Source organism: Drosophila navojoa, chromosome 5 (genome assembly GCF_054131105.1).
Source record: "Drosophila navojoa isolate 15081-1374.11 chromosome 5, UAZ_NAV_1.0, whole genome shotgun sequence".
In the NCBI taxonomy this organism is placed as follows: domain Eukaryota; kingdom Metazoa; phylum Arthropoda; class Insecta; order Diptera; family Drosophilidae; genus Drosophila; species Drosophila navojoa.
In genome coordinates, this window is record NC_142893.1 from 7169477 (window position 1) to 7195047 (window position 25571).

At 36.6% G+C, this 25571-nt stretch overlaps 2 protein-coding genes across 4 annotated transcripts in view; both read right to left on the bottom strand.

Annotated features, from left to right (window-relative positions):
- Nucleotides 1–3175: 3175 nt before the first annotated feature.
- LOC108653381 (uncharacterized) lies at nt 3176–3426 on the bottom strand. The gene has a single exon (XM_018103816.3). The coding sequence runs from the start codon at nt 3424–3426 to the stop codon at nt 3232–3234; it is 195 nt and encodes a 64-aa protein (XP_017959305.1). The 3' UTR covers nt 3176–3231.
- Nucleotides 3176–25571, bottom strand: part of psq (BTB-domain-containing protein pipsqueak) — a 54270-nt gene continuing 31874 nt past the window's right edge. The window contains exons 3-10 of one of the 3 annotated variants that reach the window (XM_018103769.3): nt 8675–9535; nt 8247–8385; nt 6936–7484; nt 6640–6849; nt 6196–6585; nt 4970–5072; nt 4713–4896; nt 3176–3813 (exon numbers count right to left, since the gene is read on the bottom strand). In XM_018103769.3, the coding sequence (XP_017959258.2) occupies nt 3448–3813; nt 4713–4896; nt 4970–5072; nt 6196–6585; nt 6640–6849; nt 6936–7484; nt 8247–8385; nt 8675–9535 (2802 nt within the window). In that variant the 3' untranslated portion in view covers nt 3176–3447. Of the gene's footprint in view, nt 3814–4712; nt 4897–4969; nt 5073–6195; nt 6850–6935; nt 7485–8246; nt 8386–8674; nt 9536–25571 lie in introns of all 3 variants that reach the window. The other 2 variants (XM_018103768.3, XM_018103766.3) reach the window with 2 other exon arrangements.

A 25571-nucleotide genomic window follows, 5' to 3' on the forward strand; every position in this document is an offset into this window, starting at 1 on the left:
AGCGAGAGCGAGAATGACAACGGCACTACAGAGAGCACAGCCACGAGCAGTAGCACGAATAATCGGCACGACTTGGACGACGAACGAACGTGTGGGCCCAACAATCTTTCGATTGTGCATCGCTAACAGCCATTAAAGCACTCAGCACTTTAACAGTTGTCAGAGAGAACATGTTAAATGATAGCTTTGTGGAGCACTGTTAAATGAGTTGCAGAACTCATGACTCATGAGCAGTGTGAATAGTTTGAGAGCGACTGTTAAGTGCTATACGCATACTGTAAAAGCTGTTGAATTTAAATTTACAGTTTCAAAATCATTATTAAATAAATTTACTTTATATTTAAGATAAAAATCAACTTCAATTTGATTTATATTATTTAATAATTTTTATTTATAGTACCTCACTTTAAAAATTACGTTATACCAATATTACATTAAATGTTTGTTGTTTCTGTTGTTTAAACTGCCTTCCAATTTGCCATATAGTACATACATCGAACTACATGTATTTGCATTGTCTAAGGACATTTGCATAATTATTCATAATATTTATCATTAATAGAATTATTATTATTATTATTATTATTTAGGTCTGTAAGGTTCCTGTCTGGGCTAACATTTAAGTTTATAATCGATATTTTTTTTCCATATATTGATAATTCGAAATGTGCTATAATATTGTGTGGTTAATGATTAAACTTATAATTTAAATAAGCTTAGACAATATAATTTTTATAATGTTTTCTTTCGATTTCATATTCATATATATTTTTTATTTTATGTACTAAAATTCTTGTTTTCTCTTCAATTATTTTACTTTACTTCGTTTTATTTTTTAATTGTTCTTGTGACAATTTTAACAATGTTATTATGATATATTTTTTATTATATATATTTTTTAATTGGTATTTATTCTTGCTTTTCTATTTTTTTTTTTTTTTGTTTTTTTACTTTTTTATTTATACTCTTATAGACTTTATTTCATATGCTGTTCAGTTGTTAATTATTTTACAATGATATACAGTTTTTCTCTAACATAAATTATTAGATATATATATACATATGTATATATTATGTATATATATATTTATTTGAAAAATAGCAACTAAAAATTAATAGGAATTAAATTATATTGAGTTAAGGTAAGCATATTGCATTTCAGTTCTACGTTGTTTTTTTTTTTTTTTTTTTTTTTTTTTTTTCATTATTTGTAATAAATTAAGAAAAACATTTCAAGTTTATATTATTTTCTTCTTTCTTTTCATTTCCTAACAACTAAAATGTTTATTAATATATATATGTACAAAGTTTTTTCAAAAAATAAGTTGTTATTTTCCTGTTTTTCTTGGCTTCGCTCTTTCGCCTTTTTCTGAAACCAAAACTTGAAGTAGCTTCAAAAATATGTATGAGTGTGTGTGTGTGTGTGTGTGGTGTCTCTGTGTATATATGTATATGTGTGTGTATTTGTGATCGGTGTATACAGCACTCGCTGGTTTCTGTTTTTATAAACTAATGGAAGCTATACAAAGTTCTTTATATATATATATATATTTTTTTTTTAAATATAAATGTTCTTGTCAATTTAAAATTTTGCTTTTATTTTTTTTACATTATTTTTTTCATAAATGTTGTAAAATTTAACTTTTTGAATTTCATTTGATTTTGCTTACAATTTCCACTTTTTGATAGATTTTTGTCTAAACACTTATAGAGTTTTATATGCATGGTTTGTGTGGCGCCCTCTAACGTCTAAAAAATAAAAACTATTTCATATTGTATTTTCCATGGGTTTTGTGATAGAGCAGTTTGTTTTTGGACTTTATTTTCGTATATAATATATATATGTATATATATAGTTGACACTCGTCTACACTAGCCAACATGTTACTAAATATGTGAGTGTGTGTGTGTATGTATTGCTATTAGTTTAGTTACAATGTCTATTTAGTTTGCTTTGCTTTTGACAAATTTATTTTCTAATTTTAACAAAATTTGATAATTTTGTATTTTCGATATTTTTGTTTACAAGGTTTTCTTTTTCTCTTTTATCAAAAATAATATTTTCTTGCTGTTTCATTTCATGTGCATATCTCTTCATGTGACTTCAATTATATTTGCTACATTGCCTTAGATATATTATCTGAAATATATATATATATAAATATATATACTTCCTTTTTGTTACTTCACGCTTTTGCTTTTGTAAAATTCAAATTATTATGCTGTTGCTCTCTTTACGTTTACTTACTTTAAGTGAATTTAATTGCTAAGACCTTGATGAATTTGGTTTAATTCTATAAGTTTTAAGGTATTTTCTTTTTCTTTCTTTCTCTAAAAACAAAAAATATAAAGCATTTCTTCTTTCATAGTTGTGTATATGTATGTGTGTGTGTGTGTGTTTTCTGGTTTGTTTTTGTTTTTGGGCGCACTTTCAGTCTCACACTAAATTAAATAGAAAAGTGAACAAAAAATCAGAATTCTGCTATCAAAACAATAAATCGGGCACTGACCACGATTTGGCTCTTAAAATTTATGTAATGTTTCGTACAAAGAAAATCAATGACTATATATATGCAAAATATAACACACGTCCAAGTTATTTGTCCCATTATAATAGTAATAATAATAATTTTTCTGTTTTTTGTTTTTTCATTTAAATAACTAACAAAGTGCTGCTGCTCTAACGGTTTCGAGTCGTGTCGTGTGTAGTGTAGTGTAATGTAAAGCATAATGGTTCATATACAGTTAAAATTATTTAATAATTATTTACATTTGATACACATTTCAAATTGTGTAATTAATGCTTCAGTTTTCATTATTGAAATTTCTTATTGGATTTTGATTGGTTTTCATTTTTGTTGAATTCCTGAAAATAAAGTGACATTCTCTTTGTCTTCTCTCTGTAATCTATATATATTCTCATTATGTCTACGTTCCTGGCTCATCCTCTCTCTCTCTCTCGTCTGTCTCTCTCTCGTTTACGGTCTCCCTCTCTTCAGTTGGTTCTTAGGTTGGCTTCGACAATAACAAATGAAACTGCTTCAACTTGCGCTTCCAATGCTTCGCATTAAAGCGAAATTTAATGGTGGCGGCGACGGTGGCATTTGTGTTGGTGGGCGTGGCAGCGTTAACAGTGTTAACAACATTTATCTTCTCTATCTCCTGCTCCATCTCGATCTTCTCCTGCTTCTCTCTATTGCTGCAGCTGGCAGCTGCATCAGCGGCGCTTTCTCAACGCTTTTGCTTGGTCGCTTTCTTGCGCTTGCTGCTGGTGCCCGCTGCCGACGCTGGCGTCGCAGTCGCACCGCTGCCCAGACCCGATATGCTGGCAAAAGGTGTTGCTGCCGCTGCTGCTGCTGCTGCTGCTGCTGCTGTTGTTGCTGTTGCTGCCGTGTTGCCACTGATATTGCCGCCGCCGCCCAACATAGCCGCGGCGTGCAGTGATTCTCAACTACGCTCGGGCGTGCCGTGATGCTGATAGATCTGCTGCAACTGCTGCTGCTGCTGCTGTTGTTGTTGCTGCTGCTGCTGCTGTTGCTGCTGTTGGCTGTGCACCACCTGGCTGCTCGATGTGACGACATCCTGTTGCATGTGCTGCTGCTGCTGTTGCTGATGATGCGCCTGATGCGGCGACTGTTGCATATGCACCACATGCTGTTGCATGCCCTGCGGCGTCGGCGGTCCCTGCTGCGAACTGTGATGCGGCGTACTGTGATGCAGCGGCGTGCCATGATGCTGCGGCGTTCCATGATGCTGCGGCGTCTGCGCATGCGGCGACGGACTGTACGGGAACTGATGCTGCAACATATGCAACTACGCATAAATAAATTTGTTAACGGTTAGTCAAAGCTGCCAGTTGTATGTGTGTGGGTGTGTGGAGGTGTGTGTAGGTGTGTATATGTATATATTAATAGGCAATACCATATGATATATGCATCTAACTATGCCATGATAATAATCTGCTTCGATTCCCCACTTTATAGGGATTATAACAGATAGTACAACTAGTTTATAGAAACCTTCTAACTATTGATCGCTTTCATATAGCATAGACTTGAAAGGCTTACATCTTTATCTAACCTAGATAATTAAGTAGAATGTAAAATTGAAACCATTTGTAGTTCTAATTTCCTTAGCCTAATCATAAGGCATATTATATAGAGTCTAGAACTACAATTATTTAACCTTTATGTTTATTTTTCGAAGCATAATGACGCTCAAATTGCCCTATTTTAAGTTTACTTGAAAGTGCATCAATAGAAGCACTAATTGTTTAAGTACTAGTCAAAAAAAAAATAATAATAATAATAATAGACTTAGTAAAAAAAATATTTCAAAACTTTGCCTAGTTTAGCTTACTTAATATTTACATTAAGAGACAGTCTAGAATCTGACAGCTTGAAAAAAATATAGACATAATATAGGATTAAATACTGATCTCATCAGATGCTATAGTAAACATACAAAAAATGTCTATAGATAGTGGTATATTATTAACAATAAACTTTTTAAATTCATACAGCATCACTGAAAGAGTTTAAGTACCTATTCTATCTCTGCCAGCTATACCAACTGAAGACTTCACTATAGATATATATCTATACTTCTTCAACCTTTCAGAGTTTTCCCACCGACTCTACTCCCTCTTATAGTGATAACTCAGCCTGCATCTGCCTCCTCATCTTTACTCTATAAGGAGAAATAAGACCTACCGAATTCTCCTGACTATGTTCGATAATCTCAATGCTGCCGGTCGTATTGCCGGACGTGTTGTTAATCGAGATGCCACTCGTATTGGCCACCACATCGTATTTGCCACGCTTGAAGCGGCCGTAGAGCGAGCTGTAGGGCAGGTTGTAGTGTATGGCCGCCTGATTGATGGACATCTGACCGACGCTATAAAAGCAAAGTGAAATCAATATTAGTTGCATGGCAGAGCGAATTATATTCAAATTGATGGCGCACTTACCGCACCGAGTTCAATGCCTCGTTCATAGCATCCTCGGACCAAGGTGTTGGATTCGAACGCGACAGTTCGATGCCCTCCCGTTTGCAGCGTCCATAAAGTGTTCCTTTGGCATTGTAAGAATTGCAGAAGAATTAGCGAGATGAACAAAGATGGCAAATTGGTAAACAACGATGAGGTAGTGCCAGAGAAATGAATGAGAAATTGGCTTGAAGGCAAGAGGAAACAGAAGAATCTAAGAGTAACTCGAAAAAGAGTTGCTCTACTGAGTGAAAATCGATATATTATGGAGCAAGTTGAACGAGAGACATGTGTATATATAGAGGGTATAGCAAGGGAGTTTATGTAGCCAAGGTGTGGCTTCTATACAGATGTAATCTAGTAAAGAGAGACGAGCAACGAATGAAACCCAGCAGTAGAAGAGAAAGAAGTTGTGTATTGAGTGTATATAGAAACATCATATATGTATGTATAAGAGTATGAGATCATATCTAGTAAAGAAACACGAGCACGTGGGAATGCCAGAGGTAGAAAAGAGAGAAGTTGTGGATAGAGTGTATATATAAACATCATATATGTATAATAATATAAGAGGATATCGAGTTTATAGAGGTAAGTAATATAGAAGTAATATCGAGCTAAGAGAAAACAATTCAGAGATCAACAGTGAGTCTAAGAGAAGATACACCAGGGAGTACATTGGAGAATGAGAATGCACAGAAGTGACGAGTAACACAGAATAGTCACGCTCTGTCAGTAAAGAGTATCATATATAAATCTGACAGAAAAATACAGAAAAAGTTTCCTCAGAGAGTACAAAGAAAACATAGACAAACATATTTATAGAGTGAGTTTACAGAAAGCAGCGAGTGACAGATTAATGTCAAAGTCTTCAGGTCAATACGATAAAACGTATCGAGTGTTATTGGAGAGCACAGAAACAGAAGTTACAAAATGGAGTTTTCAGAAGAGAGGTAAATGTCAACGAACATAGGAACACAAAGGAGTAGATTATAAAGTATATCACTTAGTACTCCCATGGAAAGTAACGAGCAAGCAATTGGAGAAGCTCTAGAAAGCAACAATTGGCACAGAAATGCCTATGAAACATATAGAAAACACTTGAAAGAGTCGCTAGTAAAACGAACCACTAGCAGGATCCCATAAATAGACGTAACGGCAGACGGCTGGCTGTTGGCCTGACTTCGTGGGCAACGACTGAAACTCACCTGTCGGTATACCGAATTCGGCACTTGCTTTCTGTACAGACGTATTGCCGGCGCGTATCGCCTCCAATGCACGCTCCAAGTCCTCGGGCGTCCATGTGGTTGGTGCGGCATTGAATGGCGCCGCCAGCCGAATGCCCTCACGACGCGCTATCTTGTAGAGCGTCGATGAGGGTATGCCAAACGCTTTCGATGCTTTATTAGCCGATATTTGACCCGAACGCAATGCCTCCAAGGCATTCTGTAGGGCGTCCTCGTTCCACGATTTGGTGCCACCCTCCTTCTTAGGCGTTTCGATGCCCAAACGATGAGCACGCTGCCATAAGGTCGTTGATGGTATGCCATAAATGGCAGATGCTTTCGTCAGGCTCATGTTTTGGGTCTTTAATGCATCTAAAGCTGAATTCATATCATCTTGTGTCCAAGCTTTGGGACCATTAAACTGACCTTTCTCGCCAGCATTAACACCACCACCACCAATGCCGCCACCACCACCACCACCACCACCGCCAACACCACCGGCGCCGGGGCCGCAAACGCTGCCACCCAGGCCGCCGTGCTGCTGATCCAAATTCGTATAATGCGGCTCATTCTGATCGTGCGGCGAACCGTTGGCGATCATCATTGAGTCCTCGCTCGTATCCGAGTTGTACATGTCTAAAAAAAAAAATACCAGAAAAATAAAATTATAATTAATTAAATGAATATTAAAAGGGAGTTGCTGCTGCTAATTGCTTATTTACCCATATGCCCGGTGGACATCATATTGACAATCTCTGGCGTTATAATCATGCCCGGCTCGTGCTTGATCTGGCTCGGATCAATCTCCATGACTGTGGCACCACCAATATCCGCATGCGTGGCATGCGCTGCATGCTGTGCTGCATGCACCGCCGCCTGCTGCTGCTGCTGTTGGTGTTGCTGTTGCTGCTGCTGTTGCTGCTGTTGCTGCTGCTGCTGCTGCTGCTGACTTTGCGCCAACAATTGCTGAGCGTGCAAATGCTGATGATGATGTGCTGCATGTTGCTGCTGCTGCTGTTGCTGCTGCTGTTGTTGCTGCTGCTGCTGCTGTTGCTGTTGCTGTTGCTGCTGCTGTTGCTGCTGCTGCTGCTGCGCCTGCACATGAGCCAGATGCTTGGCCTCGATTACCTCGCTCTTGATATGCTGCACCAGATTCGAGTTGCTCTCGTCCCCGGTGGCATGATGGTGCGCTATCGAGTGCATGGGAGATTGATCGAGCCGATGGATTTGCTGAGCCAAATGATTGTCTATGTCGAGCTGTTCGGTGGGATCTATAAAAGAAAGAAAGAAAAGCAATTATTATGATTGAATTTTTTACTGAATATGTTAAACTATTTAATTTAGGCTTAGGTTTATGATATTATGATATATGTAAGGTTTCGGATCCAAGTTTTCTATGTAATAAATCAAAATCTATTTAGTGGAAGTCTGGGAATAAATTTAGTTCGATTGTTTCTATAGTCTATCCAATAATAAATAATAATAATTATTTTTTTTTTTACAGTATTTATTATTTTTCAATAATATTTAGTATTTTTCAATAATATTTTTTGTTAGATTTAATATTTGTAATTTTTCTTTAATTAATACTAATCGATTTATCCAAAAAAAAAAAAAATAAATAAATAAACAAAATAAAAAAAAATCTTTATAAATTTATATCGATATTTTCTATGGTCTATCCAATAATAAATAATAATATTTATTATTTTTGTAACAGTATTTATTATTTTTTAATAATATTTATTCTTTTTTAATAATATTTAGTATTTTTCAATAATATTTGTTGTTAGATTTAATATTGGTATTTTTTTTTTTAAACCTTAGATTTCTTCATATACTTATAAATTTTTAGCGATGTATTTTAAGATATACATGCAATATACATAGTATAATAATAAACGTTTTCATACAATACCATCCATAATATACTATAGTACTACTTATACTTATAAAATGTTTTCCCCAACTGTTCAGCACTTATAGTAAACTCTATGAATATTTGTAGCTCTACAACTCTACCAGAAACTCACTTGATAGATCGCGTGTGTCGGTGCTGGGGTTGCACGATAGATCGACGTGTTCCGTAACGGTGACTGGTGTGGCCGATGGTGCTGGTGGTTCCGGTGTGAAGTCCAGAAAGCCCATGGGCACGCCCAACAGACCGCCGTTCTGCAGATGGTTAGGAGGTTGAGTGGGGTAGGGTAATAGGAGGAGGAGGAGAAGAGATAAAATATGTTAAAACAAGGCTCGCAAAATATATGATGTGTGTGTGTGTGTGTGTGAGAGATAGAGCAACACGAGAGTGCTCTATGTGGGTCTGATTGAGTGATTGATTGATTGATTGATTGTTCATTTGAATTGAGACTAAGACAATTATAGAGTAAGACAGAGAGAGAGAGAGAGAGAGAGAGAGACGCGACGCGGCACGCAGCTTTGTACTCGCTGCGGCGACACTTACCATGCCCATGCCTAAACTAGTCATATTTTTATCTTTTCCGTCGCGCGCTACTACAATTTGTGTCACAATCGCCTGGCCGCTCACGCCCGCTGCATTATTCGATGTGGACGAGTTGGATGCCGGCGAGGCCACCGACTGCTCTGTCTTGCAGATCTTTTGCGGCTTATTATCGCAATCGGAGTCGTCGCCAGTTGTTGCAACTGGTATATAATTGCCGTCGGCCGTTTGCTGCAGACTCACGATCGATGTTTGATTCTGTCCCTGGATGAGTATCGTTTGTGGATGATGATGATGTTGCTGCTGCTGCTGCTGCTGTTGTTGCTGCTGTTGTTGCTGCTGCTGCTGCTGTTGCGATTGTGTTTGCAATTGTAAATCTGGCGATTTGGAGCGTTTACGCAGTCGCGATTTACGCGGCGTTGGCTGCAACTGTTGCTGTTGCTGTTGCTGCTGCTGCAACTGTTGCAGGCTAGTGCTGCTGCTGCTGCTGCTGTTACCGCCACCAGCTGTATTGCTCAACAGCTGTTGCCCTGCCGCCAACTGTATGCCACTGCTGGTTGCAAGCGTATGCTGGGCCAGCAGCGCACTATTCACCAATTGCTGCTGCTGCTGGTGCTCCTGCTGTTGCTGCTGTTGCTGCTGCTGCTGCTGTTGCTGATGATGTTGCTGCTGCTGCTGCTGCTCGAGTGTGGGCGACGGAGCACCAGACACTAGACTCGCATTCACAATATTGCCAACGACCGCCTGCTGTATGTTCTCCGATACAGTGATTATCGCCGATGCAGCGTCATTCAAATCGTCCGCATTCTCGGCCGGCTCGCACAGTCCTTTGATTTTCAATTGCTCCGCGGTGCGCAACAGACCCTGTAATGAGCATATCAAAAAAATGGATCAATTAGGATAAAGGCAAATCATTTGCAATGAAATTTAATTTAGTCTATTGAAATGCAGAAAAGCGTTAGAAATCTATCCCATTTTACTTTTCCTTCAAGTTTCCTATCTTATCTCTTTTCAAGCTAGTCTCTCGCACTCTCATTCTCATTCTTACGGCCATTTGCTCTATTTGTTTTCATTTCTCTTCATTTCAATTCCATTCGCTTAAACATCATCTCAGAACTTTACTAGTTTCATATTTTCCTTTGCTTTCTTCTTGTTTGCTTGTCTCTAATCTTTTCTCTGAGCTTTTTTCCGTATTTCCAATTGTCTTCTACTATTTCTTATGTATTCTTCTTCATTCTTTTACTAGGCATCTCTTCGTATACCTAGGAAGGAACAAATGTAATGGTAGACAGGAAAATCAAGGCAATATAAACAGAGAGAGTCATCGATAGATGTAAAAATCAACAGATTCTAATCATAGATCAACTTTACATCATCCTTTGACATTCCTACAACTTACGATCCTACTTTCTACCTCTCTTTCTATTTTTGCTTTATGTCTATCCCTTCTCTACCCTTCTATCTATCTCCTATCTATCTTCGCTCTCTATCCTTCTACCTTTACTCTCTATCTATCGCCTTTTGTTGCTTTTCATTCTGTCTTTGTTGTTTTGAGCTTGTCTTTCTGTTCATCTTCTCTCTCTCTCTGCTCTCTCCTCTCTCTGTCACCGTATCTCTTTAATTCTATCATCTCATCTGTCCATCTTCCCAGTTCTTTATCTAACACAAATTTAAACTTGGTTTATTCCAAATCTAGATAGTTACAATCCCTAGCCCATTTTTGCTGGAATAATGCCGAATATATTTGCATGCGCCTCAAAGTGTCGCCTAAATCTAGCCACGCCCATTTTATTTGGCACCTACACTGTCCAACAAGAGTCAGTTAGACAGACAGTAGTTAAAAAAGAAAAAAAAAAAAAGCTGGACTGTTTTTTTCTGGCTTAGAACTAGAGCTGAAAATGGGGCTGGGTTCAGTCATTACGTTTGGCGTTTGTCTTTGAGGGGAGCTGGGACTTGGGCTCGGGCTCGGGCTCGGGCTCCATTTGGCATGGTCACTAACTGAGTCCAGTTGGCCCACGCCCACTCGGCTGACCCGCGCCCACACCGCCCCTCTGGCCAAGCACATTCCGTGATGGGCAGTGCAGTTGGCAGTTGCCCGTCGCAGCAATTGGACAGACAAATATTTACTTCAGAAGTTTTTCTTTTAAGCAGTGCGACGGAGATGCTTTTCTTTTCGTTTCGTTTCGTTTCGTTGGGATTCATTTTATACATATACATATACATATATATATATTTTTTTTTTTATTTCAATTTTTTTTTTTTGCTTTACCAGCCTCAGAGAGCCGCACTCAACCCCAAGCGCATTTGATATTTTCTTCAGCAAAATTTTTTTTTACATTTTTTTTTATGCTTCGTATTTTAAATTAAAAATACGGAAAAAACACTCCGGCGCACACGCACAGAAGGCGGCAAGTGGAAGCGGAGCTCGGTGAGGAGGGGGGCACGGTAGGCAAACTTAAGGGTGGAGAGAAAGGCTGACAGAGCAAGAGCAACAGCAAGTGAGAGAGAGACAGAGAGAGAGAGAGAGTGCACGACTGAGAGATAGAGCGAGATGGAGTAAGAAGAACTAAAGAAAAAATTCTTATTACCGCCTCTTGGCTGCGGTGTCCCTTGGCAGTCGAAGAAACAAAAAAGAAATTAAGGCGAAAAATTGAGTAGGTTGAATAAAAATTTGTGTACCCGTTACAGCAGAGACCCAGCCGGCCAACCGGCCAACCGACCAACCGGCCAACCAGACCCCCGGCCCCCAACATCTCCTCCCACTCTTGGCAGGAGGCTTCCTTCTTTTTTTCTCTTTTTGACCCAACCAGCAATAGCCTGACCATTGCAAGTCCAGTTGCCAGTTGTGTATGTGTGTGTGTGTGTGTGTGTGTTTTCTTCTTTAAAAAAGCAAAAGAAATCTCATCTGCTTCTTCTTCTTCTTCGACACGACATAAATATATGTATGCGTATATATAGAGAGAGAGAGAGAGAGGGAGGGAGAGGAGGAGCGTGGGTGGTTGGGTGTCGCAGAACCTTCGAATAAATGAAAGAAAATGTTGTTGTTGTTTTTCTTTCTTGTATTTTTTTTGCGTCTTTCTGTAGATGCAAATGGCTGGCGCCGGAAACGGAACTACGGGGCCAGAGCGCAGGCTGGCAGCGCGCTGCGGCGTCGTGTGGCGGCGCATGTAAAGGATGCATGATTGCTTGGCAAGGGTTGCGGATGGATGCTGCCGCTGCCGCTGCCCCTGCCCCTGCCACTCCCAACTGCCCACTGCCCACAGCCGCTCGTCCTACTGTATTTTGTGGTCATGGCAATGCCCACGCCTTATTTATTTATTAAAGTTAACAAAATAAGCAGCAAAAAAAGAAAAACAAACAGCAAAACGATAAGTAAGACAAGCATAAGGAAAAAAGGGTAACAAAAAAAAAATATTGTAAAAAAATATAATAAGAAAACACATAACAAATTTACGCAACTTTTTCAGCAGCAACTCGCACTTTTTTCTTTCTTATTTCTTTTTTTTTTTTGGCTTTTCTTTTTGCCCTCTTTGGCATTTTTTATTTTTCACGTCGCTCGGCACTTTATTAAAAATAACAAGAAAATACACAATTATAGGAGCCAAACAATTTTTGATCGAGTCGAATGAAAATCTACTTAACAGCGCGAGATCGACAAAGAGAGAGAGATGGAGAGAGAAAAAAAAGGGAGAGTGAGTGAGAAAGACTTAAGGGCGTCAATTCTATATTACAATAAGAGTTTAGCAGATTTTTAAGTGAAGTTTTATACAAATTTTTATAGATTTTAGATTATAATTTTTAACTAATTTTAGAAATTTTTTATATAATTATACATCATTTTCTAATCTAATGTCTATTTCCCTTAAGCTTAACTAAGGTAAAATTCTGCTCAGGCTTTATTTCGTTCTCCGCCCATTTCTTTCGCTTCTTTGCTCAGTCTTTGAGTTGGCGCTAAGAATCGGATTTTTCTTTCGTTTCATGTACTTCAACAACAAGAGGATTTGTGGCGTGACAAGGGTCAAAGGGCTTCAAAGGTAGTTAGAGTATGATAGAAGAGCATATCATATTTAAAGCTATGCGAATAATGAATCGAAATGAATTTATATATCTGTATATATATATTCATTAAGGATAAGTAAATCAAATAAATGCATATACAGATATAATACAAACAAATCATAATAATGGATCGGATAGTTCGGGTTGAAGAAAAAGTAAATTAAATTGTAAAAATATATAATTTTTTTTTAAATATTATTCATTTTTATAAAAAATTAAAAAATTAAAAAAAAAATATATATGTATATATATTTTTTATATTGAATATTTTTATAAAAAATATTTATTTATTTTCATATTTATGTTTGTTATTTTTTTTTTTCCTTGAAAATATTGTTATATATATATTTAAATATTGAAAATATAAATATATATTTATTTTGTAATTTTTCCATTTTGCAAATATTATTTAAATACTTTTTGGCACATTATATTTTTTAATTCAATATATTTTTTATTTTTATATGTACTCCACTGATTATTATATTGATATATTCATTTATATTTATTTTATTTTAATAAATATCCATTCAACCCATAATATCCTCTCTCCTAAAATTGTTTAGCTATTCCCTTCTCTAATTCTGCCACAAATCTAGTCACCTATTCCATCTACCCTTATATACGCCAGAGTACTCTTTAAAAAAAACACACACAAATTGTGGCAAAATCAACGATAAGAAAAAAGAGTTCGACGCACAAAATTTAAATAAATTTACGGGTCTCTCGGCCCAAGATGCCAGCTCGAAGGACTCGCCCAGTTTCTTGGCACATTTTTTCTCCCTCGGCTGCTTCTTTCCGTCATCGTCTTCTTCTTGTTTTGTAATTTTCTAGTTGTGTATGAATTTCTTTTTTTTTTTTCTTTTCTTGTTTAGCATTTCTTGTTTTTAATTACGTTGCCGACGTCAACGTCGACGTCGACTGACGCTCTAATGGCCAGGTCACAACGGGGCAAAGAGAAACTTGGACTTGGGTTTATGTACACAAAAAATAAAGGAGGAAAAAAAAGGTTGCAAGGCACAAAAAAAAACTGTTACAAATGGCAGTTAGCAACCCTGCCTGGGCGTTGAGAGAATGAGAAAAAAAATCCAACACACACACACACAAAGATGAAACAAAAATCAGTGCGCAGAGCCACGCCCACCGCCCGACCGGCTTCGATTATCAGCAATGGGAATCGAGCTGCGAGCGAGTTCCAATTAAAAAAAAAAATAAGAGAGGAGAAGAAGAAAAATCTGCATGTGACCAAAGTCAAATCAAAGCGGGTTAAGAGACCAGCAACTGGAGCTGGAACGGGAATGGGAACGGGCACGGGAACTGGAACTGGAACTGGAGCTGCAGCTGGAGCCAGCGCAGGGACAAGGACTGACTGGGACTAACTGAAGCACAAATCTCCATTGAAATTCTAACGCAATTAGTGCATGAAAATGAAGCGCCAACGCTGCGTATGAGTGATATATAGCTTAAATGTCACAATGGCTAAAGCAGAAGCCCAAACCCAAAGCCTGGCCAGAGCGTGGAACAAAGCCAACACACTGAGCTGAAAACCGAGCTATGCGACAGCAGCTGAAGCGGGTGGGGAGGGAAAAAAACAAATGACTGCAAATGTGGCAGGGCCAGAGGAATTGCCCGGGGGACTGGGGACTTGAGGCAGCAGCTTCAACTGTCAGGAAGGAAGCAAAAATTTGCAAAGAATTGACCAAAGGCACAAAGCTGTCTAAGCCATAAATGCAGTCCAACCGGGCAGTCAGCCCTGACAAAAGGTCACAATTTGACAACTATTGCATTTGCTGGCCAAAACGAATGAAACTATCGATTCCTTTGAATATAAGCAAAGAAATAGGTCCTATTGTTTTTTATTTTAAGAATTGGGGTTGTGGAAGACTTAAGAATAGAATTAGAAACGGATATGACCTTAAAGATCTACAGTAAAACATAGGCATGGCCTCAAGATGTACATAAATATGTACTCTTTATTTTGTTCTTTAATATAAATCCAAAGATTCTTAATCTTTTAACACAATATATCTTGTTCCCTGCAGATATTTCTACTCCATTTCCTCAATCAACATCCAAATCTCTAATAATATCAAAACATAATTTATTTATGCGCCTAATTTTTTATAAACTTCATAAAACTACATTGAAAAAGAAAATCAATAACTAAATACAATTAACAAAAAAAAAACAGACACACAAGCGAAAAAATCGCGAGCGAACAAATGAGCGGAAGAATGACAAGAAACAAAAAAATATATGATAATAAAAAGAAACGCGGCACGGAAAAAATAAAAAAATAAATTCTAACAAAAAAATTAACACAAAAAAAAACCAAACACAAAAAAATGGTTAAAAGCGCTTACTTACAACCCAGTTGGCAAATGGGCAGTGGCTGTCAGGGGGCGGACGGGTTGACAAAGAGGTGGAAGGGGTGGGTAAACATGGGCAGCAGGTTCCCAGGAAGCGCGCTGCACAGACCTATCAAAGACAATGGCCACATTCAAGGGTTTAAAATTTCAGCATTTGCATGCACATAGAGCGCGACTGAGTGAGCGAGAGAGCAGGCAAGGGGAGAGAGCGAGAGCGAGAGCGAGTGAGGACGACAGCCAGAGCTGTGGAGCATAGCGTAATTTCATTTCATTTCATTTAGCATTTTTTTGCTTGGGCTCCTCGGCTGGGTTCGCTCCTTTAGAGTTCGAGTTCTGCGTGCATTTGTCATTTATGTGCTTGAATTTTTTCCAAAAGGTTTTTCCATTTTCCTATTTTTGCTTTCTTTTGCTGCTGCTTTGTGCTGATGAAATGTCCATTGATGCTGATTTTTGTAGCAAATTACAGGGCATCAATATTGAAATTCGAGTACATGTCGCATTTTTTAGCTTTCAGTTACGGTATTTTTATTTTTTTTTTTAGGGGTTGTAGCTTTTGTCATAACGTCAAATAATTGCATGCAAATGAGCTGCTTTTGAACGTTGAATTTACTTCGTTTTTTTTTTTTTTTTTTTCACTTTACACACAGCAGCGATTATTGGCATCTATAGGACAAACAACGAGCTCGACTCCTGTGGGAGCTTTGGAGCTGTTCTTTGGGGGCGTAAAAGACATTGAGCAAAATATCTACGACATTTGCATATTAACACAATTGTTGCGTGTCACATATGTAAGTGAACGGAGAGACAGAGCAAGTGAGAAAGAGAGAGAGAATGCTCAACTCTGGAAATTTGTTAATTTAGATTTTAAATTTAAGTAAATTTGAAACTGGTTAATCTTTAGACTATAAAAAATCCAGAGCCCAAAGCAAACCATTATTAATCGGTTCAGGATATGTTAAAACATCTAAAATAGAAATTATTTCTTTTATATTCAATATAATACAGTTACAAGACGGCAGCAAGCTATTCAAAGCGTCTATTTCACATCCCTTAACAATTCTAATTGGCATTCTCACCACACTCTAATTGGACTCCAACTTACAAAGCTGAGCTCATCAACGAAAGACAAGAAAATAGCTTAGAGTAAATGTTAAAATTTGTAGCTTCAAAACAGCTAAAAAGTATTTACTGCAAATAAGCCAATTAGACAAATATTTGTGGTTTTTGTGGTATTTGTTGTTTGTTGTTGCTCTGTTGTCGATATATTTACCTGTAACGAGACAGAAAAGAGAAAATTTGCAAATTAGTTAAAAATGTATAAATTAATTTTAAGACAATAAAAAGAGGCTTGAGACGTGTTTGTTAATAATATATAATATATACTATATATGTATTTATATTTAGGTGTGCGTGTCTGTTTGTGTGTGCGTGTTTGCGCGTGGGTATTTAAAGAATTCCAGAGGTGCACGCTATTAGCTTTTGGAGCTTTTTTCGAAAGCGGAACCAAACCAGTTGAGTTGCTCAGATGCTGTTAAAATGATGTGAATGGCTCATCATCAACACGCGACAGACAGAGATCGTCAGTATTTAGCACTAGAGAGCAAAAGAGATGGATAGCGAGAGCGCACGAGGCGAAGCAACAATTTGAACGGTAATTACCAAAGCAAGACAAGAAATCAATCCTAATGACAAAACGAAAATTGTAGCAATTTGAAAGCTCTCAAGTGTGTCTATGTGTGTGTGTGTGTGTGTATTGGCTGGGAAAATGCGATGGTCAGCGTTAATTAAATTAAACAACTGCTTAGAACGGCACACAACAATTGAGATAAAGAGCGACCTTTCGAGGAAGCGTCTTTTAACAGCAAATCTATTGCAATTCACAAAAAAAAAAAAAAAGTAAGAAAGAAGTAAAATGGCAAACGAACAACGAAAAATTGGTGCGCAAGTAAATTACGGAATTGCTCAAGTGCTGATTGAGACTTACACGCGAAGCGAATTAAACCAATGGTAAATGGTAGAGTGAAGAGTGCCGAGTGAGTGTAGCGAATGAATACTGGTAGGGAGTGAAGAGTGCAGAGTGTTGAGCGTAGCTTTGCGGCGGGTGCTTTCAAGCAAAGAGAGCGAGAGAGTTGAGCCCAACTAATGTCCAAGCGAAAAAAAGTGATGAAGAAGCAGCAGCTACAGTGGACGCTAGCAGCAAAAAGTTTATTGAACTTTTTTCGACGTTTCGTTTGCTTTTATAGCTTCATTATGTGCCTTTGTTGCTGTTGTTGCGACTGGAAAGGTGTACAAAACTACAAACGCATATTAATGAGTTTTGTATGCGTATGTATTTATATACAATCATACATACACACGCATACATAGATGTCTGCGCGTATTTTTGTAATAAATTAACAGACTTGGAATATTGTAGCGTGCCGGTAAAGAAATTGTATTGAAAGCACATAATCAACATCAACTGTACAAATTGAAAGCTTTCAAAGCTGCGCAATTAACTACACATAATTGTGCGGCAAACAAATAGTGTGGTAAATCCCAGTTCCAGTTACAATTCATGTCAAACTGTTAACAGACTAAACTAGCAATGTAAACAGCAAATTGTATGCGAAGTAAAGTCAAAAGCAGGGCAACGCCAACAAACGACCTTCAATCATAAAAAATGAGAAGCAATAAAAACATCAACACACAAAAGCAGCAGCAGCAGCAGAGGGAACAGCGACAGAGCACAGTCATAAAGAAAGTCAAGCGAACGAAAGCGTTGGCAAAAACACACACACAGAAACTTACATACATATTATAAAAAGGGAAAAACGCAATTTTAGATTGAAAGCGGCCGGCGAATGCTTCACACACTCACACACATACACACACACATGCGCGCAAGAAGTGAAAATGTATGAATGAATCAAGTGTTGAGCCGTATGAGTGAGTGTGTGTAACGTCGTAACGCAAACAAAAGCACTACGTAAAACGTAAACGTAAAACGCGACTTTTGATATTGAGAAAAATGTTAAACAGAAATAATAAAAAAAAAAGCATTTCAATTGATAGACAGCGAGACGGCGAACGGAGAGTGGAAGAGGGCGAAGAGGAAGAACACTTGCCGGCACAAAAATGAGGCACAAAGCGCAACAAGCACTAAACGAAGCGACCAAAACAAAAAACGCTATGAAAAATATATAAAAAGCAACAAAAATATAATCATAAAAAATGCTCAAAGTCAAACACACACACACACACATACGTACGCACACAAGCCGGCAGAAGGCAAATACATAAAAGAAAACAAAAAAGTAAAAGTTGAATTTTTCCAAAGAAACTGCCGAGCAAAACACAGAATCACGCGAAAAATAATAATAATAAAATACAAGCAGAGAAAAAGCAAAGCGACAACAGCAGCAGCCGCCGCAGCAGCGCCGACTGCGACGCCAACGTCGACAAAACAAATAACGTGTGGGAAGCGTATACGAGAAGATGTGATAAAGACATAAGAAAAGAGTGGGAGGGGGGACAGAAATGTGGGAAGGTAAGAGAGAGGCAGCTATAACAACTACGCGCCAGACAAACAGACGCAGCAGCAGCAGCAGCAGCAGCGGCAGCGCGCAAAGCGTGGCGCAAAAAGCTTTAAGAACTAAGCAATTTTTATAGCCTTGTCTAAGAGAGCAAAAGAAAATATAGAAAGAGGAAAAAAAAATACGACACATAAGACGCTGGTTGCCGTCTCAGACAGGAAGACGCAGCCAGAAAGTAAAACGGACAATGTAGTGCGGAAGGGCGGGGGCCACAGAGGAGAACAGACAACATGTGGAGTTAAAGCGGGCACCAGATGAGAAGTTGCACAAGTGCCGATTTAATTCGAACACACACACACACGCATGCATACACATACACTCACACAGCCACATGTGAACTTGTGCAGTGCAAATGTATGTTAAGCAGCTGTTAAATGGCTAGCCAGACAAGCAGTAGCAGCTGCTCCCACGTAGGATAACGGTAACGGCCACTCACGACCAAAAATAAGCATTTTACCGTTTAAGCATATGAGAGTGTGTGTGCTCTGTGCTCGTGTATGTGTGTTTGAGTGAAAAAGAGGGAGAGCTGTAAGAGTTGAGCTTCACTTGTTGATGCTGGCGACAGGAAATAAGCATCAAAGCAGTTGGTTCACTTTAAATTGGAACTCTGCACATTTTAGAGAGGGGAATATATAATACGGAGATAGGGGAGCAGAGAGATATTAAATCTGAGCAAATAGAATGAAGTAAATTGGTAATTTTAAATAAATTTTTAATAGAAGATATATTAAAAATAAAAATAAAAAAAATAATTAAATAATAGAAAACAATATTTTCTACAAAATTTACATATTTTTGTATTTTTTTGTTCACACTAAATAATTTAAATAAAATTTTTCACTTCATCATCCAACATTCTCTCCTTAAATTAAATTTCACCTTTCCAGTAAATATTTAGCTTCAAAGAAAATGACAAGGTAACCATCATAGGAGAGTGTTGCCCGCCCATCCATTTCCATAAACGTTTTCAATGATTTCGAATCAAAGCTTCAATTATGCAAAGCTTAATATATGCAAACTCAGTGCGAGGAGCAAGAGAGAGAGAGAACAACAACAATGACAATAACACCTCGGTCAGCAGTAGAGAGAGAGGGGGACGGCGCTATGACGCCCACAGGAAATGCTGACCATTCCAGTCATTTAGTCATTTGGTCATTTAGATAGGACAGAGTCGGACAATGGACATACTGACGGACATATTGGCATGTTTATTGAAGAAGCAGAAGAAGAAACAGTAGACTAACCACAACGACAAGCCTGAATTGAAAACTTATAAAACAATATCAACTCAAATAGAACTGTGCGGCGCACTGAACTGAACTGAAATTGAACTCTCACATATCCACACACATACACACATATGCTCACACATTACGCCACAGAAGAGAGAGAGAGAGAGGGCGACATCGACGACAGCGTGTGACAGGCAAAAAGGGGATTTGGCGAATGCAGCACAGGCTGACTCACACAGAGAGACAGAAGACAGACTGAGAGAGGGAAAAAGGGACAGAGACGGGCAAATACAAATCGTGAGGCTTAATATGCATGGCTGGATAAATTGCTAGGCTGCCTGCGACGCCGTCGCTGTCGCTGTCGCTGATTGAAGCAACGCCAGCAGGCCAGCATGGCCTCGCTGTTGTTGAGGGGCGCCGAGTGCGACGCAGCGGCGACGTCAGCTTCAGCGTCAGCGTCAGTCACTCAACGACGACGGCGTCGCTGCTTGATTGGACTTGGACGAACCTCAAAACGTGCCATTTCCAAGCTGGCTCAGCTTGATATGTGTGTGTGACTGTGTGTGTGTGTGTGTGTGTGTGTGTGTTTGTCCTTGTATGTGTGTTGTAGTTATTTTGTTTTGTCTGTGGCTTCCCTAGCTAAAGGTTTTGCACACACACACACACACACACACATACAGGCACACGGTTAATTTGCCATTTTTATGGTTTCATGCCTTTGGATAGCCGCTGTTAGCCTAAATAGAATCCAGCAACTTAAACCAAAAAAAAAAAAAAAAAAAAAATGCTTGCGAAAAATTCCATAAAGCAAACTACATAATAAAAAAAAATATTTCCAGACTGGAACACGACTGGAAATCCACTGAACAGGCGCTGTTTATGCAAAAAGCAAAACAGTATAAATCAAAACTAATCATGTGCTTGATGGACTGCGACATACCCTGTATTTGCAAAGCCTAAAAAGTAGGCTATGCAAATATAGTAAAATTATTATATTTTAATAAATAATTTGATATTTATTATAAATTTAATATATTAAATACTTTTATGATTTTTTATGCAAATCATTTTAATCAATTTTTGTTCATTTTGAGTCTTGATTTATTTGTTTAGTTAATTTCATAAGTAATTATAAAATAATATAATTGCTGTCTCTATCTCAGCTACTTATATTCAATCTTCAATCTATCTATGGCTAGGCGCAAAGCAGAGTAAAATAAAAAATAATAAAAAAAAACCAAAGCCAAAACCTTAACAACAACAAATCACATAAATTACCAAAAGTTTCAATTCGAGTCCAAATCCAAAAGCTAAAGCAAAACTCTCCCTCGGGCTGCCAGCAACAGCGAGGACCTCACACAGCAGCAATCACAATCTCTGGAGCACAATTTATATACATACATGCATACATGCATACATATGTATGTGTATGCGACATATACATTTCACATTCATAAGAAGTTGGATAAAAACAAAAAAGCGAACAGCTCAAATGACGAAAGCCCAAGCGAAAGAAAGAAAAAACAAATGAAATAAAAATAAAATCATCATCATTTATGCAGATTTCGAGGCAGAGATATGGCAACGACAGTTTATGTGTGTGTGCAGACTATATATGTATGTATATATACTTATATATATATATATATGTTGTATATAGAAACCAAAACTTAGATATGCATAAATTTACATATGTAAAACAACAGACTGAAAACTGAACTCGAAAAAAATAAGAAAAACAAACCAAATAAATATATCCAAATGCGTTTCATGTGTATACCAAATGTCCCTTTATGTACATATATAAACATATGTACTTATATATAAATACATATGTATATTTCGTTTTTTGAGGGTTTTTGCATTGCAAATTATAGTTTTTTGCAATGTGCCCCAAACAGATTTTTGGGCAACCAAATATAGTATATATGTATGTATATACATCATGTATATATGTATACCTCAACAACTTTCTTTCTTTTTGAAAGTAAACACGCAATCCAAAAGCAATACATATATTTACTATACATATCCATATGTATGTATGTCTGCCTGTCTGTATGTGTAGTATATTTATATATGTATATAAAAATAAAAGTGATTGGAACTTTTTCTTGTTGATTTTTATATGCGATATCTCCCCACATAACTAAACAGATTGCGCTCGAACCCAATGAAATATTTATAAAAAGAAATTTTCAAATACTCTCACAAAGGGTATAATCATTTCCATATCAAATACGTAATGCATTTAAAGAAGGTTCCAGATTATGGCTAAATGGTTAATCATTCAAGAAAACTTTTGGTGAAAAAAAAATGATAATAAAAAAATAAAATTCAATTTTTTTTTCATTTCAATAAAAACTGTCGAAGATTTATGTAAAAAAAAAAAAACAATGCAATAAAATAAAAATAAAATAAAGAAAAAAAATTAAATAAAACAATAAAATTAAAAAAAAAAAAAATAAATAATATAAAAATTTAGTAAAAATAAAATAAAAAATTTAAAAATTAAAAAAAGCAAAAATAAAATATATAAGTGAAAAAAAAAAATTACAAAAAGAGGAAATAAAAAAAGGGTAAATAAAAAAATAAAATAAAAAAAAAATAAAAAAAATAAAAAAAACAAAAAAAAAATAAAAAAAAAATAAAAAAAAAATAAAATAAAATAATATAAGACAAACAAATATAATTAAATATAATAATACTCTACGACATGTATCCAATATTATAATATATATAATAAGTCCCGATATATTAACGTTTCTAATATTCTAAGTTTAGGGCATTCACATTTCGTTCACTCCTTAAAATCCCTTTAATATTTTATTTTCCCCCTGATTACAATGCAAACTTCCTGTGGCAGCTGATAAGCTTGCAGCAACTTTACAGCTGCTTATCGGTTATGCAAAAGCGATTCTTTTTCGACTTGTAATACAAAGTCAAAGCTGTTCCTAGAATCGAGCAGAAACCGAAACTTTTCTTATTTCTTGGGTTTATTTTTTTCGTTTCTTTTTTGTTTTTTTGTTTTTTGTTGTGGGTTACCAAATCGATTTCTCAACTTAAATAACCACAACAGCTGTCAGCTATAACGAGCTGCAAAACACCTACAAATTGCCACAAACTGTGCAACATCTCACAAGCAGACCTAACCACCCACCCTCCCCTCTATGCCGCTCACCTGCCTCTGCTGCTGGCCCCCTTGGAGGGCCAGAAAATTTTTGTTGCTAAATTTGCTAAAACTTGCAAAACCCAAGACGAGGCTGTCGTGCTGGCTGCTGCTGCTGCTGCTGCTTCTTCTTCTTCCTCCTCGACTTCTTCAGCTACACGTGTCTCTGTTGCGTTGGTAAGTAAATTATGTTAATTGTATTCTTTGACAGTCACACCAAAGCGACAACACACACACACACATACACAATCAGCCAACACAGTCCACAGAGCAATTTCCTAGCAGAGAAAATCTTGACTCGAAACGAAGCAGAAATACCCTTTAATTACATCACATTTATTTATCGATAATTGATATATTTGCGTATCAGCAGCGATATATCGTTCGACATAATTATTATTAATTTAGGTATATTTTTAAGATATTTAAAGATAATTAAATCAAATTCTTTAAATCGTTTTGAGCATTTATTTATTCACTATAACAAAGTTATCGACAGTTTTATTAATCGATCTCCCAATCTCTGCACATTCTTCCCTTAACTAAATATACCTTTATAGTGTATAATTTGAACTTATGTATAATACATGCAGACAATATGGTCTGGGGAAAAATTTATATATTTACATTTAAATATATGTAGATGTGTATATGTATGTATACCTATATATATGTACATAACTGTCTGACATATAGCTATATATGTACATATATGTAAAGCTCAACTGAACTGAGCTGAGCAAGAAATTGAAATTCATTTGGTGTGCGAGCACAAAATAAGAACATTACGATTCCAGAGCCCGATGAAGGAAAAACCAACACACACACAAGGTAATACAATAAATTGATAAAGATATATGTACATACAAACGATACATATGATACATATAAGCCAAAGTTATATATATATATATTGGAATAAAAGAGATCAGCTTATAGATGTTGAACTTCCGCTGTGGCAAATATTTAATAGACTTATTTTCAATACAATTTATGAAGAGCGGAAACATTTTACTTTTTGTTTGAATCAGATTCAGAAATCACTCAAAATACCAAACGAGCAGAGGAAAGAGCGACAAAAAAAAAATAACGAAATGCGGATAAAAAACGTGCAAACTAAACTGGAAAACAAGAAACAACGAAAAAAAAAATACTAAAAATAAAAGCCGGCCACAAGCGCTTGAGAAACTTTATTTTATTTGACTTTTTTTTTTGGCCATAAGAAACCAGTTTGTCGAAGCCGGCTGGAAGCGGCTGCGTATATGTGTATGTATATATATGTGTGTGTGAGTGTGAGTGTGTGTGACTATGGCTAAAACGCATGACTTGAGCTAACCACAGCGAGTCGATTTCCCAGCTCAGCAGCTGTTTGTTGACCTCAAAGTCAGAGCCAAGTCAACTGAAGCAGCCAGAAGCAACAAAAGCAGCAAAAGGCAACAGCAGCAGCAGCAGCTGAAGTCGAAGTCATGGTTATGGCCAGGCAGCAGTAAAACAGTAATGTAGCCAAGCCAAGTAGCCAAGTTAATAATAGGCAGCTACGTAGCAGAGCCCAGCGCAATGGCCAAGAGTCGAACACGAGAACTTTACTGGCTTTTTTTTTCTTTCTTAACCACATTACTATAATGCTTCCACTCTCCTCTCCGCCTCTCCATCTCCCTCTCTCTCTCCCTCTCTCTCTCTCTTCCCTTGTTATGATTCTCAAGTGTTGGCTTACACATTATGGCCAACAGCTACAACAACAACAACAGCAACCGGCAAAAGTGTTATTTATAGCATTTGTTGTTAATTCTTTTAAGCCACAATTGAGTAATCATAGAGCATAGAGTGAATGGACTCAGAAGTGTTTCGAATAGGCCCCTCGAGCAAGTATCTCCATAATTTAAAGAAGGTATTTGAACAAAACATACAAAGACAGCGATAGAGCGATAGAGAGAGAGAGAGAGAGAGAGAGAGAAAGATCATTCATTAAAGAAGATATCTTAGGCTAAGATTATAAATGAATAATATTTTTTAAGTCTTGTTTTTCGTGCAAGCTAATCCAAAATTTGTCAGCCAAGAATAATTAATTTAAAATACATAAAAAAATAAATAGTTAAAAAAATAAATAAACAAAAATAAAATAATAAAAAAAAAAATAAAAATAAAAAAATAAAAATAAAGAAACAAAAATAAATAAATAAGAATATCAATAAATTAAAAAAAAATACAAATAAATAAAAATACGTAATAAAATAAAAAAATAAATAAATAAATAAAAATATGTATACATATATGAAAAATATTTCAAATTTAAAAATATTTAAAGCAAAAAAAAATATATATATATATAAAAAAATAATTAAAACAAAAACAATTAAAAAAAAAATAAAAGCAGTAGAAAAAAATCAGAAAATATATTTATAAATAATATACAAATAAAAAGTATCACATAAATAAAATATTATATTTTACAAAATAATGAAATTAATAAATAACTAAATAATTATATATAATAAT

Bases quoted from the DNA above. Each gene is read 5' to 3' on its own strand.
- LOC108653381 (XM_018103816.3), bottom strand. From the start codon at position 3,426: ATGTTGGGCGGCGGCGGCAATATCAGTGGCAACACGGCAGCAACAGCA.